At 42.3% G+C, this 18,601-nt stretch overlaps 1 protein-coding gene across 2 annotated transcripts; it reads right to left on the bottom strand.

Moving 5' to 3' along the window:
* Positions 1 to 1,480: 1,480 nt before the first annotated feature.
* LOC126985590 (allantoicase-like) lies at positions 1,481 to 18,192 on the bottom strand. 2 transcript variants are annotated; one of them, XM_050840745.1, is made up of 10 exons: positions 18,022 to 18,192; positions 14,218 to 14,280; positions 13,040 to 13,154; positions 12,547 to 12,648; positions 11,383 to 11,471; positions 7,958 to 8,049; positions 5,254 to 5,356; positions 4,108 to 4,267; positions 3,564 to 3,784; positions 1,481 to 2,560 (listed from the first exon to the last, which is right to left on the bottom strand). In XM_050840745.1, exons 1-10 carry the CDS (start codon positions 18,100 to 18,102, stop codon positions 2,390 to 2,392), a joined length of 1,197 nt encoding a protein of 398 aa, XP_050696702.1. In that variant the 5' UTR covers positions 18,103 to 18,192; the 3' UTR covers positions 1,481 to 2,389. The 2 variants fall into 2 exon arrangements, with proteins under 2 accessions (XP_050696702.1, XP_050696703.1); XM_050840746.1 differs by lacking the exon at positions 18,022 to 18,192 and adding an exon at positions 14,454 to 14,495.
* Between the last annotated feature and the right edge of the window lie 409 nt (positions 18,193 to 18,601).

Below are 18,601 nucleotides of genomic sequence, written 5' to 3'. Positions count from 1 at the left end.
TACAATAATTGTTAGTAATTTGGGTAACACTGAGATGAACAATTTTAATAATGGTAATGAGGACAGTAAAAACAGTGAAAATTATAATGAAAATAACAATAATATTTGTAATAATAATAATAATAATAATAATAATAATAATAATAATAATAATGTTTGTGTAATATGTGTGTGTGTGTGTGTGTGTGTGTGTGTGTGTGTGTGTGTGTGTGTGTGTGTGTGTGTGTGTGTGTGTGTGTGTGTGTGTGTGTGTACTATTATTATTATTACTATCAATATTGTCATTATTATTTTTTTCATTTATTATTACAATGATTACTATTATTATTATTGTTCCTCTCATCACCATCATCATCACTAATATTATAATTTTCCAATGCATCTCTTCAAAGCTTTAACTAATCTACAGCAGATGTTTTCCTTCTATCTTCTCTCTCCGTTGTATTGATTTACTGCACAGCTGTTTTTTGGCTAATGTTTGTAAAGTTTTTTTTTGTGTGTTTTTTATAATTTCTTGCCCATTAAGTTATGCTTCTGAAGGGCTGTTGGTCTTAAGTATTTTCTTCGATAATGACAAACATAATAAAGTGGTTAAAGTGAGAGAGAGAGATTTACATAGATTTACATAGAAAATCAGACCACACAGACCCCATGGTCCAGACTTGGTGGTCTGTCCTTAAACCTAAGTGATTTTACATTAATCAGAAGACTCCAAAACGTTGCATCTCTACTCTAGTTGATATTAAGTTGAAGGAAGTGACGGTCGAGCTTATTTTTGAAGGAGTCAATCGTGTTACACTGGACCACTGATGGTGGAAGCTTATTCCATTCTCGCACTACAACGTTGGTGAAGAAAAATTTGGTGGTCTGAATTTACTTGTCTACATCTGAGTTTTACGCCATTGTTCCTCGTGCGCAAAGTGTCATCGATCATAAACAATGTTGATCTGTCTGCATTCGTGAAACCATTAAGTATTTTAAAACATTCGATCAGTTTTCCTCAGGCGACGTTTCTCAAGAGAACATGTTAAGGGTGAAAGCCTTTCTTCGTAGGATTTGTTGCGCAAGGAGGGATAATTTTCGTTGCCCGACGCTGAACACCTTCTAATTTAGCAATATCCTTTGCATGGTGGGAGACCAAACTGTACCGCATATTCCAAGTGGGGTCTGACTAAACTGTTGTGAGGAGGAGTATTACATCTTTATTCTTAAATAAAAGTTTCTTTTAATGAAGCCCAACATTCTGTTCGCTTTATTTGCTGCATCGATGCATTGCTGTGAGAATTTGAGGTTTGACGCGATTTTGACCCCCAAGTCCTTGACGCATTGAACGCTTTTGAGTTTAACGCCGCGCATTTCGTAATCAAACTTCAAAAAAGAGAGAGAGAGACCCCATGATTTACAGAATAAATCAGACCACACAGACCCCATGGTCCAGACTTGGTGGTCTGTCCTTAAACCTACGTGATTTTACATTAATCAGAAGACTCCAAAACGTTGCATTTCTACTCTAGTTGATATTAAGTTCAAGGAAGTGACGGTCGAGCTTATTTTTAAAGGAGTCAATCGTGTTACACTGGACCACTGATGGTGGAAGCTTATTCCATTCTCGCACTACAACGTTGGTGAAGAAAAATTTGGTGCAGTCTGAATTTACTTGTCTACATCTGAGTTTTACGCCATTGTTCCTCGTGCGCAAAGTGTCATCGATCATAAACAATGTTGATCTGTCTACATTCGTGAGAGAGAGAGAGAGAGAGAGAATGACAATAATGGACAGTTTGGATTACACACACACACACACACACACACACACACACACACAGACCAAAGTGCGTGAGAGAAGCGTATATAAATCACTCCTATGTAATACCGAAGCACTTGTATCACACACTTGAAGACTGTTGGGTGTGGAGGAGATATTACAGCAGGAGGAGGAGGAGGAGGAAGAGGAGGAGGAGGAGGAGGAAACATTCAGACCACAAACATTACATCTAAGGGTCAATATTATCGGAAGAGGAAGAGGAAAGTGAAGAGGTGGAGGAGGAGGAGGAGAAGGAGGAGGAGGAGGAGGAGGTGTTACAAATAAAACCACAAATAACAACAACTACGAACAAGGAATCAAGAAAGAAGAAGAAAAACAAGAAGAACAAGAAAAGGAAAGAAGAAAATGAGCCAGAACAAAAAGAAGAAGAAAAAGAAAAAGTATAAGAAGAAAATGAAAGAAAAAGAAAAAAGAAAAAGGCGAAAAAAAATGAAAGGAAAAAGTTAAATTAAAAAGAAGAAATTGAAAAAAGAAAAGAAAAAAGGAACCAGAAATTAAGAAAAAAAGAAAGAAAAACAACGTAAAAACAGAGGAATCACAAACACACACACACATTCACGAACACTAAAACTTCGACCTCGGGAACCCTAACGAAGAAGACGCTGACGAAGGATAGGCCGCCCCGATGACCCTGACGCGGCTGATCCCTCCGTCTGGGGCCATGGTCACCCTTATGTGGGAGACGAGACCGACCTCCCTCACGTCCTTGAACTGGTGTATCCTGTTTGGCCCGAGCTGGAGGAAGAGAAGGAGGAGGAGGAGGGGGAGGAGGAGGAGGAGGAGGAGAAGTATTAGTATATCTCTTTTTTTCCTTTCCTTTCCTTCCCTTTCTTTATTTCTTTTCTTTTTATTTTTAACTTCTTCCCCTTATTTCCTTTTCTTCCATTCTTCCCTTCATTATTTTTCTCTTTCTCTCTTACTTCTTCCCTTCGCGTTCTCTCCTTCTCGCGAGGAGGAGGAGGAGGAGGAAGAGGAGGCGGAGAAGTATTAGGATATCTTTTTTCCTTTACTTTCCTTCCTTATTCCCTTTATTCCTTTTCTCTTTATTTCCTTTTCTTCAATTCTTCGCTTCATTCCTTTTCTCTTTCTCTCTTCCTTCTTCCCTTCCCGTTCTCTCCTTCTCGTTATTTTTTTTTTTATTCCTACTCTCCTATTTCCATTATCTTATCTTTCCCTTTGTCTCTTCCCTTCCACTCTCCTTTCTTCATATCCTTTCTCTCCATTTCCTCCTCTCCCTTCCCTTCCCTTCGTTATCTTCTCACTTTCTTACTCTCCATTCCTCCCTTCCCTCCTACCCTTCCTTATTTAAACCTTCTCTTCCCTTCCTTCTCCTTCCTTCTCTTCCATATTCTCCTCTCCTTTTCTGTTATTCTCATCTTCATATCTTCTCTTTTCTTCTGTATTTCCTTTCCCTATCTTCCCTACACCTTCCCTCCTCATACCTCTCATCCTCTTCCACCTCCTTTCTTCTCCTTCCTTCTCTTCCCTTCTTCCCTAATCTCATCTTCATATCTTCTCTTTTCTTCAGTATTTCCTTTCCCTATCTTCCCTACACCTTCCCTCCTCATACCTCTCATCCTCTTCCACCTCCTTTCTTCTCCTTCCTTCTCTTCCCTTCTTCCCTAATCTCATCTTCATATCTTCTCTTTTTTTCTGTATTTCCTTTCCCTGTCTTCCCTACACCTTCCCTCCTCATACCCCTCCTCCTCTTCCTCCTCCTTTCCTTCCCTTCCCTTACCTTCTTCGAGGGGAGGACGGTCAGCCAGCGGGGGTCATCGGAGGCAGGGTCAGGCAGTTCCTCGCCCTCCCTGACAAAGCACCCATCGATCTTACACGAGTCGGGAAAGTTGCCGAGGAAGAAGTGCGTTTCAACCACGACCTCCTTGACGTGACCCGGAAGACCCATTTTGAAGACGGCCCACTCCCTGCCGGCGACTTGAAGCACCCCGCCAGCGCCCTCTGTTGGGAAGAAAAGGAATCTGTAGCTGGAGGAAGAAAGGAACCGGTGTAGTTAGAGAGAGAGAAGAGTTACTGGCAAAGATGTAGCTTCAACTCGACCAATTCTTTGTCGGCCACGTGAAGCACCCCGCCAGCGCCCTCTGTTGGGAAGAAAGGGTATTCTATTGCCCTGGTGGTAGTTTGACCCTTCATCTGTACCACGAACCTAAAAAAACGCTCAAGAAAACCGGGTTAATCTCTTTCCCGGCCTTTAGAAATAGTTAACATGAGAGGTTGCAGCGTCTGAGGGCCCTTTAAGAACCTCCCTTTATTTACGACCTTACCCTTGAGGATGGAAGGTCGGTCCAGCCGCCGCGCCGTCTCCCAGCCGTCCGCCATGCTCGCAGGGGGCCACGGGCTGATGAGGTTGCGAGGGTGGCCGTAGTGGGCGTCGCTGTAGCCCAGACACACGCCGCCGCTCACCAGGGCCACCAAGTCCATCTCCTGAAGTGACAGAAGGGGTCGTATTATTAGATGCTTCGCCGCCCAAGGACACATATTTGACAGGGCTTTCGTAAGAGTTGTGGGCATTTCCAGGAGTAGTTTTATGACCCTGGTGGTAGTTTGACCCTTCTTCTGTACCATGAACCCAAGAACACATATTTGACAAGGCTTTCGTAAGAGTTGTGGGCATTTCCAGGAGTAGTTTTATGACCCTGGTGGTAGTTTGACCCTTCCTCTGTACCATGAACCCAAGAACACATATTTGACAAGGCTTTCGTAGGAGCTGTGGGCATTTCCAGCAGTAGTTTTATGACCCTGGTGGTAGTTTGACCCTTCTTCTGTACCATGAGCCTAAAAAAACACTCATTAGAACCTGATTGATTCCCTCTTTGACCTTTAGAAATAGCTGATGTGAGAAACGAAAGTGTCGTGTAATACCAACCAAGGAGTTTGAAGAGCGTGGAGTGAGAGGCAAAGAACATAAGGAGTCTGCAGATGAATGAAACTGTGTATGATAAAGAGACATGAAACAGCGCACGACAAGACATGAAACAGCGCACGACAAGACATGAAACAGCGCACGACAAGACATGAAACAGCGCACGACAAGACATGAAACAGCGCACGACAAGACATGAAACAGCGCACGACAAGACATGAAACAGCGCACGACAAGGAAGACATGAAACAACACACGACAAAGATACGTGAAACGGCGCACTACAAGGAAGACATGAAACAGCGCTTGATGATAAACGAAGTAACATGACGAAAAGGCGTGGAAGAAGAATCGTAGAGAGGTGAAGCTGATCAGAAACGTGGAACAATGTATAATGAATTGCGCTGAAACGTGAAATTGAAACAGCGTGTAAATAGAAGCTTCGAAACGTGAAACAGCGTGAAACAGAAGACAAAAACACATGGAGCAGCGAATAACCAAGACCAATTAAACAAAAAACATTATAAACACACACACACACACACACCTGGCCGGGCCGCACGCAGGTAAGGTCAGGCACCGCACAGCCAAACACCCGGAGCCTCGCGATGCCCCCGTCAGGGTAGGCGTTGAGGCGGAGGTGCGTGTACCTGAGGAAGGACACCTGTAGTTACCAAATGAAAAACAGATGAAAACTCCTTGATAAATAAAAAAGGAAGCATAAATACACCTTGCTGAATAAAAATGGATAGATATACATTCAGGCGAAGGAAATACTTGAAGATACACCTTGCTAAATAAAAACAGATAAATACATTTGATAAGTAGAAAATAAACATAGGAAAAAGAAAAAAAATACCTGTGTTTTTTAAGCCATGACAAGACCAGCGAAAACATCAACAACAACAACTATATCAGGTTTACTTAAGCTACTAAGGATTTCAGAGGCTGTGCGGCCTCGTTTTTTGGGAATAATATCGTAACGAACAATCGTATCGGTACGAGATTTTGCGACAGTGTATTTCACACACTGCCTTCATTTTTAAGGGTATCGCCAACCGCCACAAGTAGAGAATAAAGGCACTTGTCCCTATACCAAGAGGGTAAAGTCATCAGTGTCAGGCAAAGATACGAACACAACTACCAGAGGCTCCGCCCACCTTGTTCCTCTTCCCTCCATCTCCCGCCTCCTCCCTTCTCCCTCAATCTCTCTCTCTCTCTCTCTCTTCTCTACTCGAGAATGATTTTTTTTTTTTTCAATTAAGGCATGCTTGATGTGATACTGGGACTTTAATTTTGAGCATAGTGATACACATCTGGGCCGTGGACGTAATGACATGTGAGAGTAGGGTGAGGTGGTAAATGATGACTACCATGATTGATGGTAGAACGATTAGACTTTCTGTCACAGCCGAGGTGTGGGAAGGTGCTTTGAGGACGACTACTGGACAACGGATAATATCCATGAAAGTGTCGATCCTCTCGTGACTGTGACAGTGATGATGATGGGGATTTAGTGTTAAGTTGTGAAGAAGATTAAAGTCTTGAATATTCTTGTTTGTATCCTTAGTAAACCAAGAGTGTCCTTGCCATCACTATATTGTATAAAGTTCCTTACTATAAAGTGTCCCTCATCCACACTCAGTGATTCACTTTTAGTACTACCTCAAACATTTTATACCTTCGCAATTCTTCCCGTTACCATACTTTCAGCTCTTCCTGACAATAAAATTAATAGCACCACTATAATTAAACCACTACGCTACCAATAGTTTATTTAAAGGATGCCTATCAGTATTAGAAAGAGTATATAACGCCACTACAATTAATGCATGCCTTTCATTCATTATAGTTACAGAGAGAGAGAGAGATTGAGGGAGAAGGAGGAGGGAGATGGAGGCTGGTGATTGTGTTCGTATCTTTGCCTGACACTGATGACTTTACCCTCTTGGTATAGGGACAAGTGCCTTTATTCTAAAATTAAGGCAGTGGATACGATTGTTCGTTACGATATTATTCCCAAAAAACGAGGCCGCACAGCCTCTGAAATCCTTAGTAGATTCCTGGCGCCTGGGCAGGCTGGCAAGGCTGCAGCGGACTGGCTGCACCGCCCCCGCGCAGACACTCGTGTCAGACCATAATTACATTGCAAGCTGGAGTGAGACATGTTTCTGTATCATACGCCATGGCTCACCTCATAATACGAGAGAGCTTTATCTGCATTCTGATCACACTATCGTGTTGAAGAGAGTTTTTCCAACGTAACGTAATAATGTATTTCAGTAATCAATGAACAACTGTTGAAGATAGCGAGTATAAGTAAAACATGTTACAAACATTTTTTTAATATCTTCACAGTTCAACTCATCGTATTACCATTTTCTCTTTTGTTGTTATAGTAGGATATCAATGTATTATTATTATTTAATATCACCAAAATGTAACGGGCTTGTCGGGGGGCGTTTAAAGGGTGTTGATTAGGACTTCAGCTTCCTTAAGGCGAATTATATTCGTAGCCTTTATGTACAAGAAGCGTCGGAGCGAGAGCAACTGTCGTTGTGTGTCAGTCGGACTCTCGTGAAGGAGTGACGAGTTACAGGTTGGAAAATAATTGTTACAATTGGTCACGTATGTCAAGGTGACCTCCACGCACCATCGGAGTGCGAAGTATCCAAAACTGAGACGGTAAACACTGACGGACGACATTCCTATAAGGTGGCGTGATCTATCTGTCGTGGGTTTTTTCCATTGACAATTGTATGCCTAATTCGTGGTGATATTAAATAATAATAATACATTGATATCCTACTATAACATTGTTTTGTGGAGTTTATATAATACTTCTTAATTCTACAGACACTGTTGAGTCTGATTATGTCAACCAAAACTGGTTATCACGTATACGAGGTGAGCCGCGGCATATAACACACAAACATGTCTCACTTCAGCTTACAAGGTAATTATGGCCTGACACGAGTGCCTGCGGGAGAGCGTGCACGCCAATCACCGGCAGCCTTACCAGCCTGCCTAGGCGCCAGAGGTATCCAGCTTAAGTAAACCTGGTATAGTAAAATAACAATAATGATAAGAAGAACAAGAACGAGAACAAAAACGAGAAGAACAAGAAGAAAAGACCCAGAACAAGATGAAGAAGAAATAGAGAAATAAAAATAAATAGTGCCCTTGGGCTGCCTCCCCTGCTGTAAAAAAAGAAAAGAAAAAAAAGATACTGCTGGTGCTGGTCGTGTTACCTGGCGGAGGCGCTGCAGGAGGGGAGGAAGGTGTGGCAGGTCTCCCGGTAGCCAGGCCGCGCCTCGGTCATCGGAATGATCGTCTCCCACTCCTGGAGAGACCACAGCGTTAGGGCGAAGGACGTCACCCAATTTGTACGCGTTATCATCTGGTGTGTAAGGGGTGTTAACTATTTTGTACGCATATTTGACTAGCTTGAGGGCCTGCAGGGAGCGTTAAAGAACATTCTGTACGCATTTCTGGGTTTTGAGGTGGTGTGGAAGGTGTGTTAGCCATTTTGTACGCATTTTTTTTACTGGCGTGAGGGGATATAGGGCGTGTCAAAGCCATTTAGTACGCCTTTTTGGCTTTCTTGAAGGTGTGGAAGGTGTGTTAGCCATTTTGTACGCATTTATGATAGGCGTGATGGTATGTAAGACGTGTTAAAGCCAATTTGTACGCATTTCTGACTTTTTTGAGGGTGTTGAAGGTGTGTTAGCCATTTTGTACGCATTTCTAATAGGCATGATGGTATGTGAGACGTGTTAAAGCCATTCCGTACGCATTTTTGGCTTTTATGAGGGTGTATAGGGCGAATTAGAGCCATTTCGTACGCATTTTTGGCTTTTATGAGGGTGTATAGGGCGAATTAGAGCCATTTCGTACGCATTTTTGGCTTTTATGAGGGTGTATAGGGCGAATTAGAGCCATTTCGTACGCATTTTTGGCTTTTATGAGGGTGTATAGGGCGAATTAGAGCCATTTCGTACGCACTTCTTTGCAATATAAGACGAACTGAAGGTAGAAATGATAGATGATATTCACGTATACTCATTCCTAAGGTCGGCAAATCGCTTTTTTAAATATATACAAAACTCCATTCTATAACTGTGTGTCTGAGTGTGTGTGTGTGTGTGCGTGTGCGTGTGCGTGTGCGTGTGTGTGTGTGTGTGTGTTCTCTCTCTCTCTCTCTCTCTCTCTCTCTCTCTCTCTCTCTCTCTCTCTCTCTCTCTCTCTCTCTCTCTCCTCTCTCTCTCTCTCTCTCTCTCTCTCTCTCTCTCTCTCTCTATCTCTCTCTCTCTATCTATCTCTCTCTCTCTCTCTCTCTCTCTCTCTCTCTCTCTCTCTCTCTCTCTCTCTCTCTCTCTCTCTCTCTCTCTCTCTCTCTCTCTCTCTCTCTCTCTCTCTCTCTCTCTCTCTCTCTCTCTCTCTCTCTCTCTCTCTCTCTCTCTCTCTCTCTCTCTCTCTCTCTCTCTCTCTCTCTCTCTCTCTCTCTCTCTCTCTCTCTCTCTCTCTCTCTCTCTCTCTCTCTCTCTCTCTCTCTCTCTCTCTCTCTCTCTCTCTCTCTCTCTCTCTCTCTCTCTCTCTCTCTCCGCCCGAAAACATTAGACTCTACAATGATGCCAGGCGACGAGTAAACAGATTAGTGCGTCAGGCAAAGCGTAGATATGAAGAAAATATTGCAGCCAACTGTAAAAATAATCCGAAATCCTTCTTCAGTTACATAAACAACAGAAAGGCAATCAGAAGTGGAATTGGACCCTTAACAAACAGCGACGGTGCACTAGTGACTGACAGCCAACACGTTGCAAACCTATTAAACAATTACTTTTCCTCGGTGTTTAATAATAACAGTCCTCCCACCACTACCACCAACACCAGTACTAATGTAAATCCCGAGCATGCATTGCCTAACTTTGAAATAAAACCCGATGAAGTCCTTAAAGCCCTCAAATCACTAAAAACAAATAAAAGTCCTGGACCTGACAAAGTATATCCAACTCTGCTTAAAGAAACAAAGAGCGAAATAGTCTCCTCCCTCACAACCGTATACAATATGTCCTTGCGACAAGGCATCGTCCCTTCAGATTGGAAAAAGGCTAACGTGACACCGATTTTTAAGAAAGGAGACAAAAAAGTACCAGGTAATTACAGGCCCATTAGTCTAACTTCGGTTGTAGGTAAGCTACTTGAGGGCATAATTAGAGACAAAATTGTGAGTTACCTTGAAAGCCACTCATTAATTGGGGACTCACAACATGGCTTCCGAAACAAAAGATCCTGCCTGTCAAACCTATTAACCTTTTATAACGACTTCTTCACTGTTTATGACGTAACCAAATCACTGGACGTAGTCTATCTTGATTTCCAGAAAGCGTTTGATAAAGTCCCACATCATAAATTACTTTACAAATTAAAGCAAATAGGTATTGACGGCCAAGTACACCAATGGATCGCGAATTGGTTGAGCAACAGACAACAAAGAGTAGTGATTGACGGATTTAACTCAGAGTGGGCGCCGGTCACTAGTGGCGTCCCTCAGGGCTCGGTTCTTGGCCCAGTGCTCTTCATTATTTACATCAACGACTTGGATGTTGGACTCAATAATCGCATTAGTAAATTTGCAGACGACACAAAGATTGGTAACTCGGTTCTCACTGACGAAGACAGGCAAAGCCTCCAAGAGGATTTGCACAAAATTTCAGCTTGGTCGGATAGATGGGAGATACCCTTTAACGTAACCAAGTGCCAGGTCCTTCGAGTTGGAACGAGGAATAAGAAGTTCGATTACGAAATGCACGGCGTTAAACTCAAAAGCGTTCAATGCGTCAAGGACTTGGGGATCAAAATCGCGTCAAACCTCAAATTCTCACAGCAATGCATCGATGCAGCAAATAAAGCGAACAGAATGTTGGGCTTCATTAAAAGAAACTTTGTATTCAAGAATAAAGATGTAATACTCCCGCTCTACAATAGTTTAGTCAGACCCCACTTGGAATATGCGGTACAGTTTTGGTCTCCCCACCATGCAAAGGATATTGCTAAATTAGAAGGTGTTCAGCGTCGGGCAACGAAAATGATCCCTTCCCTGCGCAACAAATCCTACGAAGAAAGGCTTTCTACCCTTAATATGTTCTCTCTTGAGAAACGTCGCCTCCGAGGACAACTGATCGAATGTTTTAAAATACTTAATGGTTTCACAAATGTAGACAGATCAACATTGTTTATGATCGATGACACTTTGCGCACGAGGAACAATGGCGTACAACTCAAATTTAGACAAGTAAATTCAGACTGCACCAAATTTTTCTTCACCAACGTTATAGTGCGAGAATGGAATAAGCTTCCACCATCAGTGGTCCAGTGTAACACGATTGACTCCTTCAAAAATAAGCTCGACCGTCACTTCCTTCAACTTAATATCAACTAGAGTAGAAATGCAACGTTTTGGAGCCATCTGATTAATGTAAAATCACTTAGGTTTAAGGACAGACCACCTAGTCTGGACCATGGGGTCTGTGTGGTCTGATTTTCTATATAAATATGTAAATCTCTCTCTCTCTCTCTCTCTCTCTCTCTCTCTCTCTCTCTCTCTCTCTCTCTCTCTCTCTCTCTCTCTCTCTCTCTCTCTCTCTCTCTCTCTCTCTCTCTCTCTCTCTCTCACCTCACTCTTAAGCTTCGCCACCTCCGTCATCTCCCTCTCCGTCGCTTCGCTTCCCATCTCGCTCCGCCTCTCCGGGATCATCGCCTCCTCTGAAAAAGACCAAATAAATAAACAAGTAGATGAAAAAATCGATAAATAGGTGAACAAAAACATGGATAAAAGTGTAAATAGACAGAAAGATAAATAAATACATGAATAGGTGCCAAAGTAAACGTATAAATCCATAAATAGATAAGTTTATGTTTTTAGGAGCAGCGAGTAGCGGGCTTTTTTTATTATTGTTTTCTTTGTTGTGTCCTTGAGCTGTCTCCTTTGTTGTAAAAAAGAAAATATGTTAGTGAAATTCCCAAGGCCTTTTAGAAGTGTGCGGCTCTAAGGACATTCGTAAGGACATGAGTCACCCAGCATTCGAGTACAGGTGTTCCCGTCCGGCAGATGTTTTTAATTACCTGTCATCAGAGCAGCCGCCGCTTCCCCCGACGCTCGTAAAATACCCATAATTAATGCTTCCCTCGGCGGGTGAGTGACCAATCTTCCGGTAATTACGAATATGAGTCAGATAAGTTGAGTGATTGCTATTCCCTCACGTGGATTTTTAGTACTATTTAGCTTTTCTTTTAGGCAGTACGGTATAGTTATTTTTATCTACGGTACAATGCAGCTGTTATTTATTTCATTTGATAGTGTAAGGCGCGTAACTCAAATTTATGTGTCGTAATTCAACTCGAGAAGCCATTTTTTATGACGATCTTTATGACTTACTGTAAAAAAAATAGGCACGAGTATTTTTTTACAGTAGGTCGTAAAGATTGTCATAAAAATTGCTTTATCGACTTGAATTAAGACACATACGTTCATTGTTCGCTCGAGTATGATCTGATCTACTACTACTACTACTACTACTACTACTACTACCACTACTATAACTACTACTACTATTACTACTACTACTGCTACTACTACTTTTTTTTTTTTACAACAAAGGAGACAGTTCAAGGGCACAAAAAAAGGAAACAATAATATAAAAAAAAAGCCCGCTACTCGCTGCTCCTAAAAAGAATCCAAAGAGGTGGCCGAAAGAGGGGTCAGTTTCGGGAGGAGACTACTACTACTACTACTACTACTACTACTACTACCACTACTACTACTTTTATTATTACTCACGTTCCTGGGTCAGCGTCGCCCCCTGTACACTCACACGGGGCACGTAATTCCCCGTGAAGAAGGAAGTGTCTACGTCCACGCCTGCCACCTGTCCGCCCACACCTGATGATGACAATGATTATGACCTATGATGTTGCTGTTATTGATTCGTCTCTCGTATCTTGCTGGTAGTGATGACGAGAGACGATTTTAATTCAGATCATTGTTAGGTGTTTTGACATGAGACGGTTTTAATTCAGATCATTGTTAGGTGTTTTGACATGAGACGGTTTTAATTCAGATCATTGTTAGGTGTTTTGACATGAGACGGTTTTAATTCAGATCATTGTTAGGTGTTTTGACATGAGACGGTTTTAATTCAGATCATTATTAGGTATTTTGACATGAGACGATTTTAATTCAGATCATCATTAGGTATTTTGACATGAGACGATTTTAATTCAGATCATTATTATTTTCCTCCTCCTCCTCCTCCTCCTCCTCTCGCACTCACCCAATTTGATGATGCACCAGTCGTGACCCGCCTTCCTTTTTCTCCTCGTCTCCCATCCATCCATCCATTTCCCCCACTCTGTAAACTCCCCTTCGCGCCATTCCGCCTCGCTGTCCTGAAACCCAAGACGAATGTACGCTTTATTTTATTGTGCAAACATTTACTTTACTTCATTTTACCTCACTCTACTTTATCGTCCAAACATTTACTTTACTTCATTTTACCTCACTCTACTTTATTGTGCAAACATTTACTTTACTGCACTTTACCTTACTCTATCGTCCAAACATTTACTTTACTTTACTTTACCTTACTTTATCGTCCAAACATTTACTTTACTTTACTTTACCTTACTTTATCGTCCAAACATTTACTTTACTTCACTTTACCTTACTTTATCGTCCAAACATTTACTTTACTTCACTTTACCTTTATCGTCCAAACATTTACTTTACTTCACTTTACCTTACTTTATCGTCCAAACATTTACTTTACTTCACTTTACCTTACTTTATCGTCCAAACATTTACTTTACTTCACTTTACCTTACTTTATCGTCCAAACATTTACTTTACTTCACTTTACCTTACTTTATCGTCCAAACATTTACTTTACTTTACTTTACCTTACTTTATCGTCCAAACATTTACTTTACTTTACTTTACCTTACTTTATCGTCCAAACATTTACTTTACTTTACTTTACCTTACTTTATCGTCCAAACATTTACTTTACTTCACTTTACCTTACTTTATCGTCCAAACATTTACTTTACTTCACTTTACCTTACTTTATCGTCCAAACATTTACTTTTCTTCACTTTACTTCATCATTTAAACATTTACCTTACTATACTTTAATTTATCTTATTTCACTTAATTGCACTTTATCATCCGGACATTTACTTTATTTTCCTTTACCTTACTTTAATTTACGTTACTTTATAATCCAAACTTATACTTTACTTTATTTGCTTTACTTTACCATCCAGACATTCTCAAACATTTCGGAGCCCCGTCGTAGGTTAGGTCAGGTCAGGTCAAGTCAGGTAAGGTTAGGTCAAGTTAGGTCAGGTCAGGGCAGTTCAGGTTAGGTTAGGTTATGTAAGTGACTGGAGCTTGTGTGTGTGTGTGTGTGTGTGTGTGTGTGTGTGTGTGTGCCAGAGCCTCGCATCTCACCTTCAGGAGGTTCTCGGCGACGGCAAACCAGTCGTCGGTGGCAAACAGGATCCGCGCCCCCAGCTGAGAGAGAGAGAGAGAGAGAGAGAGAGAGAGAGATGACATTAGCAACAGCATCACCATACGTATGCCCCCTCCTCCCCCTCCACATGTTACTTGGTTGTGTTTATGAAAAGGTCCAAGTTTTAAGTTCCAAAATATATTTATCTGCGAAGCACAACAAGAACGGTACATACAAGACGCGGCCGAGACGAGTGACAAGCGGGTCTGTGCCGCGGCAGCCAGCCTGTTACTAGCTCACTGCTGGGAGTTAGAAATGCAAGCAATACAGAATTGTATTGTCACGTGATGCTTGAGTGACATGGAAACTTCCGTGCATAACACACACACACACACACACACACACACACACACACACCGCTCCGGTAGCTCAGTCGGCTAGAGCGCCGGGTTGCAAGGCTTCACGGCCAAACAAACGGCGGTTCGAGTCCCGCTCAGGCCGGATTCTTTCCGTTGACTAGGAGTGGTTACTGTCCCCCCTTGGGCAAGGGGGATGGGGTGTGTGGTGTGTGAGGTCCTGGCAGTACCCAGAGATCGACGATAATGAGCACTTGCTCATGTCATGAGGGTAAAAAACGAGTCCAACTCGTGATCAGGCCGAGGTGAAAAAAAAAATTACGCGCGCTCGCGCACACACACACACACACACACAGCAAAGAGGATGGGTGGGATGTGTGGTGTGTGAAGGTCCCGGCATCAGCAGCGCCCAGAGATCGATTATAATAAAGCCAAAGCACAACTTGCTGGCTAATACAAGTCCAGCTCGTGATCAAGACATGGGCAGTCTCACACACGCACACACACACTCAAACTTGAAGGTCACACACACACACACACACTCAAACTTGAAGGTCACACACACACACACACACTCAAACTTGAAGGTCACACACACACACACACACACTCAAACTTGAAGGTCACACACACCAGGGCCGTTTCTAGTTCATCAGGCGCCCCAGGCAAGAATTCGTTATGGCGCCCCCCCCCCCCCCCTCCGGGCTGGAAATAATAACCTAAACAATTTCGAACACAACTAGCATCACAAGTTCCACAACAAAAACAATATACTTTATTAATAAATCATCTTCACGTATATGCATACACAATAAGGAAAAGTATATATAGACTCAAAAGTATACTAATGATTTTTGTAAATTTTAATAGAATAACACCATTATCTTATTATCTTTTATCTTGATTGGCTTATTTTTGGCTTTTTCGACAAGGATTTTTTGTGATCTACGTACACTCTACAGAGCCACATACATTAAATCAATTCACAGCACGTATCACAGTTTCATGTTATAAAGCATTTCCATCAATTCACAGCATGTATCACAGTTTCATGTTATAAAACATTTCCATCAGTTCACAGCATGTATCACATTTTCATGTTATAAAGCATTTCCATAAATCTTCTATTTCTTATAAGGCATAGTGTTCATTAATACACATCTCATCTAAATCATAGCAATCCATAAAAATAAAAGTTTTTAGCCTCTTCTTTAAAGTAACAATATTATCACTACACTTAACATTATTTGGAAGCTCATTAAATAATCTCGGAGCACTATATTTGAACATTCTTTAGCCAAGTTCAGAATTGCACATAGGTTCATTATACATTTTTATTGCAAATCCTACCTAAGGTAAACTGAAAAGGTAATCTTGCCAATCTAAAACCAAAGAACTCAATGTATAAATGTTGAGGTCTATGCTAAAACTATTAAATAAAACTTTCCTTCACTTCTTTTCATATTAAATTTTAAAACCTGATTCTTCTTGACTTCCTTGCAGCAAAATCATCTATAGTGTCATCATACGAAATCTGTTTGGATATTTCTCTATTAATACTAATTATTGCCAGCCCATTTAGGCGCTCCTGTGACATAGTAGACCTTAAATATGTTTTAATGAGCTTAAGTTTAGAGAAGCTTCTCTCCGCAGATGCCACAGTCACAGGTGTAGTGACAGCAATTCTTAATGCCACCCACATGTTTGGATAAATCTCTTTCAGGCCTTTCTCCTCCAGAAAAACAAGAAGGTCTAATGTTGTCATATTTTGCTTTGGCCATTGTTTTGGAAATGACTGCATCTCTACAATCAGTTCATCATAATTTAAGTCAGCCTGATCCCCAGATGTGAGCGTATTACACAAATCTTTTGCCTGCTTTTCTAGCTCACTAGCTGGCAGGTCAGGGAAGTTTATGAGAACACTGAATTTCTTTGCAACATCACTCATCATTCCAGTTCTCTCTCTCAGGGATTCAATGGCCACATCCACAACTACATTGAAAATGAAAACTCTATTTTCTTCAAGGCATCGGTAATAGGCTCATCAGGGGCCTCATAAGAGAATTGCCTTTTAGTAGTTCTGAGTCTTTTCTGCTTTAGTGCAGCTTCCACATTCATCTCTTCACACATCTCTCTGGCAGATGTCTGGGCATCAGCAAACCCAGTGTCTCTGTAGCTAATAAGGGAGGTTTCAGTCTTCTTGAGAATGTCAACAGCTACATCAAGATGCATGCATTGTGATTGCAGAAGTTTATTCACAGTTTGAATTTTTCTAAGGATATCATACCACACCACCGTGCAAATAGAGAACCGGTATGATCCCACCTCTTCTGCTAAGGCTTGTGCTTCAATTTTAATGGCTGGATCTGCAGTGCTTGCTCTGACCTCTAAAAGAGCATCTCTCACTTTTGCAGCCTGGAATCTTACAACCTCAACACTGTTGATTCGACTCTCCCACCGTGTGTCTGCCCAGGATTTCAAAGTTGTGTCCACATGTTTTTTTAGGGTCGACCACCTTTGAGTGGAGGCAGAAAAGAGATTAAATAGTTTTTGCAGGTAGCCAAAGTAGTCAGCTGCATCTGAGGAGCTCTTTGCTGCATCACACACAACCAGGTTAACAGTGTGTGCTCCACATGGAATAAATAAAGCCCTGGGGTTTAACTGAAGAAGTCTGGCCTGGGCTTGACAGTCACTCACACAACGTAACCAAACCAAACATGAGAAACTTTTATTATATACAGTACATAACATAAGATAACATAATGATGCAATACGCTTTACATCACCATTCGTAACAATATATTGTTACAAACCCACTGCCGGCCCAACACCACCTCTGGCAGGCGCGTCAGCTAGGCCGGTTTCTCAGTGACTCAGGTAACCGGCAGTACGTGTCCGCGTCAGCCAGCCAGCTCCGCCGTCACTCCCTCCAGGCTCCAGCACTCTCACACTGTCCGTACACTCAAACTTGAAGGTCACACACACACACACTCAAACTTGAAGGTCACACACACACACACTCAAACTTGAAGGTCACACACACACACACACACACTCAAACTTGAAGGTCACACACACACACACACACACACACACACACACACACACACACACACACACACACACACACACACACACACACTCAAACTTGAAGGTCACACACACACACACACACACACACACACACACACTCAAACTTGAAGGTCTCTCACACACACACACACACACACACACACACACACACACACACACACACACACGCACACACACACTCAAACTTGAAGGTCTCTCTCACACACACACACACACACACACACGCACACACACACTCAAACTTGAAGGTCACACACACACACACACACACACACACACACACACACACACACACACACGCACACACACACACTCAAACTTGAAGGTCTCTCTCACACACACACAGAACCTCACCTTCTCCGATGCCAGGTTGTTCAGTTCGGCAAAGGCGGGTCTGGCATTCCCTTCCGTAATCTCCGACGGTCTCTGCGCCATGGCTACACACGTACAGTACACACGCACCCCACTGACTACTCACCACTGACTACTCACACCAACCTTGAAGCTTTGGCTATCTCTGTGGGCCACATACCCCCCAGTCCCCCTTTGACCCCCTTCCCCTCCCTCCAATGCCCTCCTATTCCTAGCTCCTGTCCCTGCCCGTCCCCGCTGCCAGCCTCTCCGTCGCCACCCGTCCCACAAGGTCATAGTCGGGGGAGCTTTTTTATGTAAGCTGTGTAGAAGGACAAGGATCCCGATCTTTCAATCCCTTAAATTGAGCTAAATGGGGACTTGGAGAGGCGAATTGATGCCTTTGGTGATAAGTGTCGGGCCGTATATTAAAGACATTTCCCCTCCTAAGAACACATATTTGACAAGGCTTTCATAGGAGTTGTGGGCATTTCCAGGGGTAGTTTTATGACCCTGGTGGTAGTTTGACCCTTCTTCTGTACCATGAACCTGAAGAAACATATATTTGACAAGGATTTCAGAG

Source organism: Eriocheir sinensis, chromosome 59, assembly GCF_024679095.1.
Source record: "Eriocheir sinensis breed Jianghai 21 chromosome 59, ASM2467909v1, whole genome shotgun sequence".
NCBI classification, from domain to species: domain Eukaryota; kingdom Metazoa; phylum Arthropoda; class Malacostraca; order Decapoda; family Varunidae; genus Eriocheir; species Eriocheir sinensis.
Note: the sequence above shows the minus strand (reverse complement) of the source record. Positions and strands in the feature narration are given on the sequence as shown.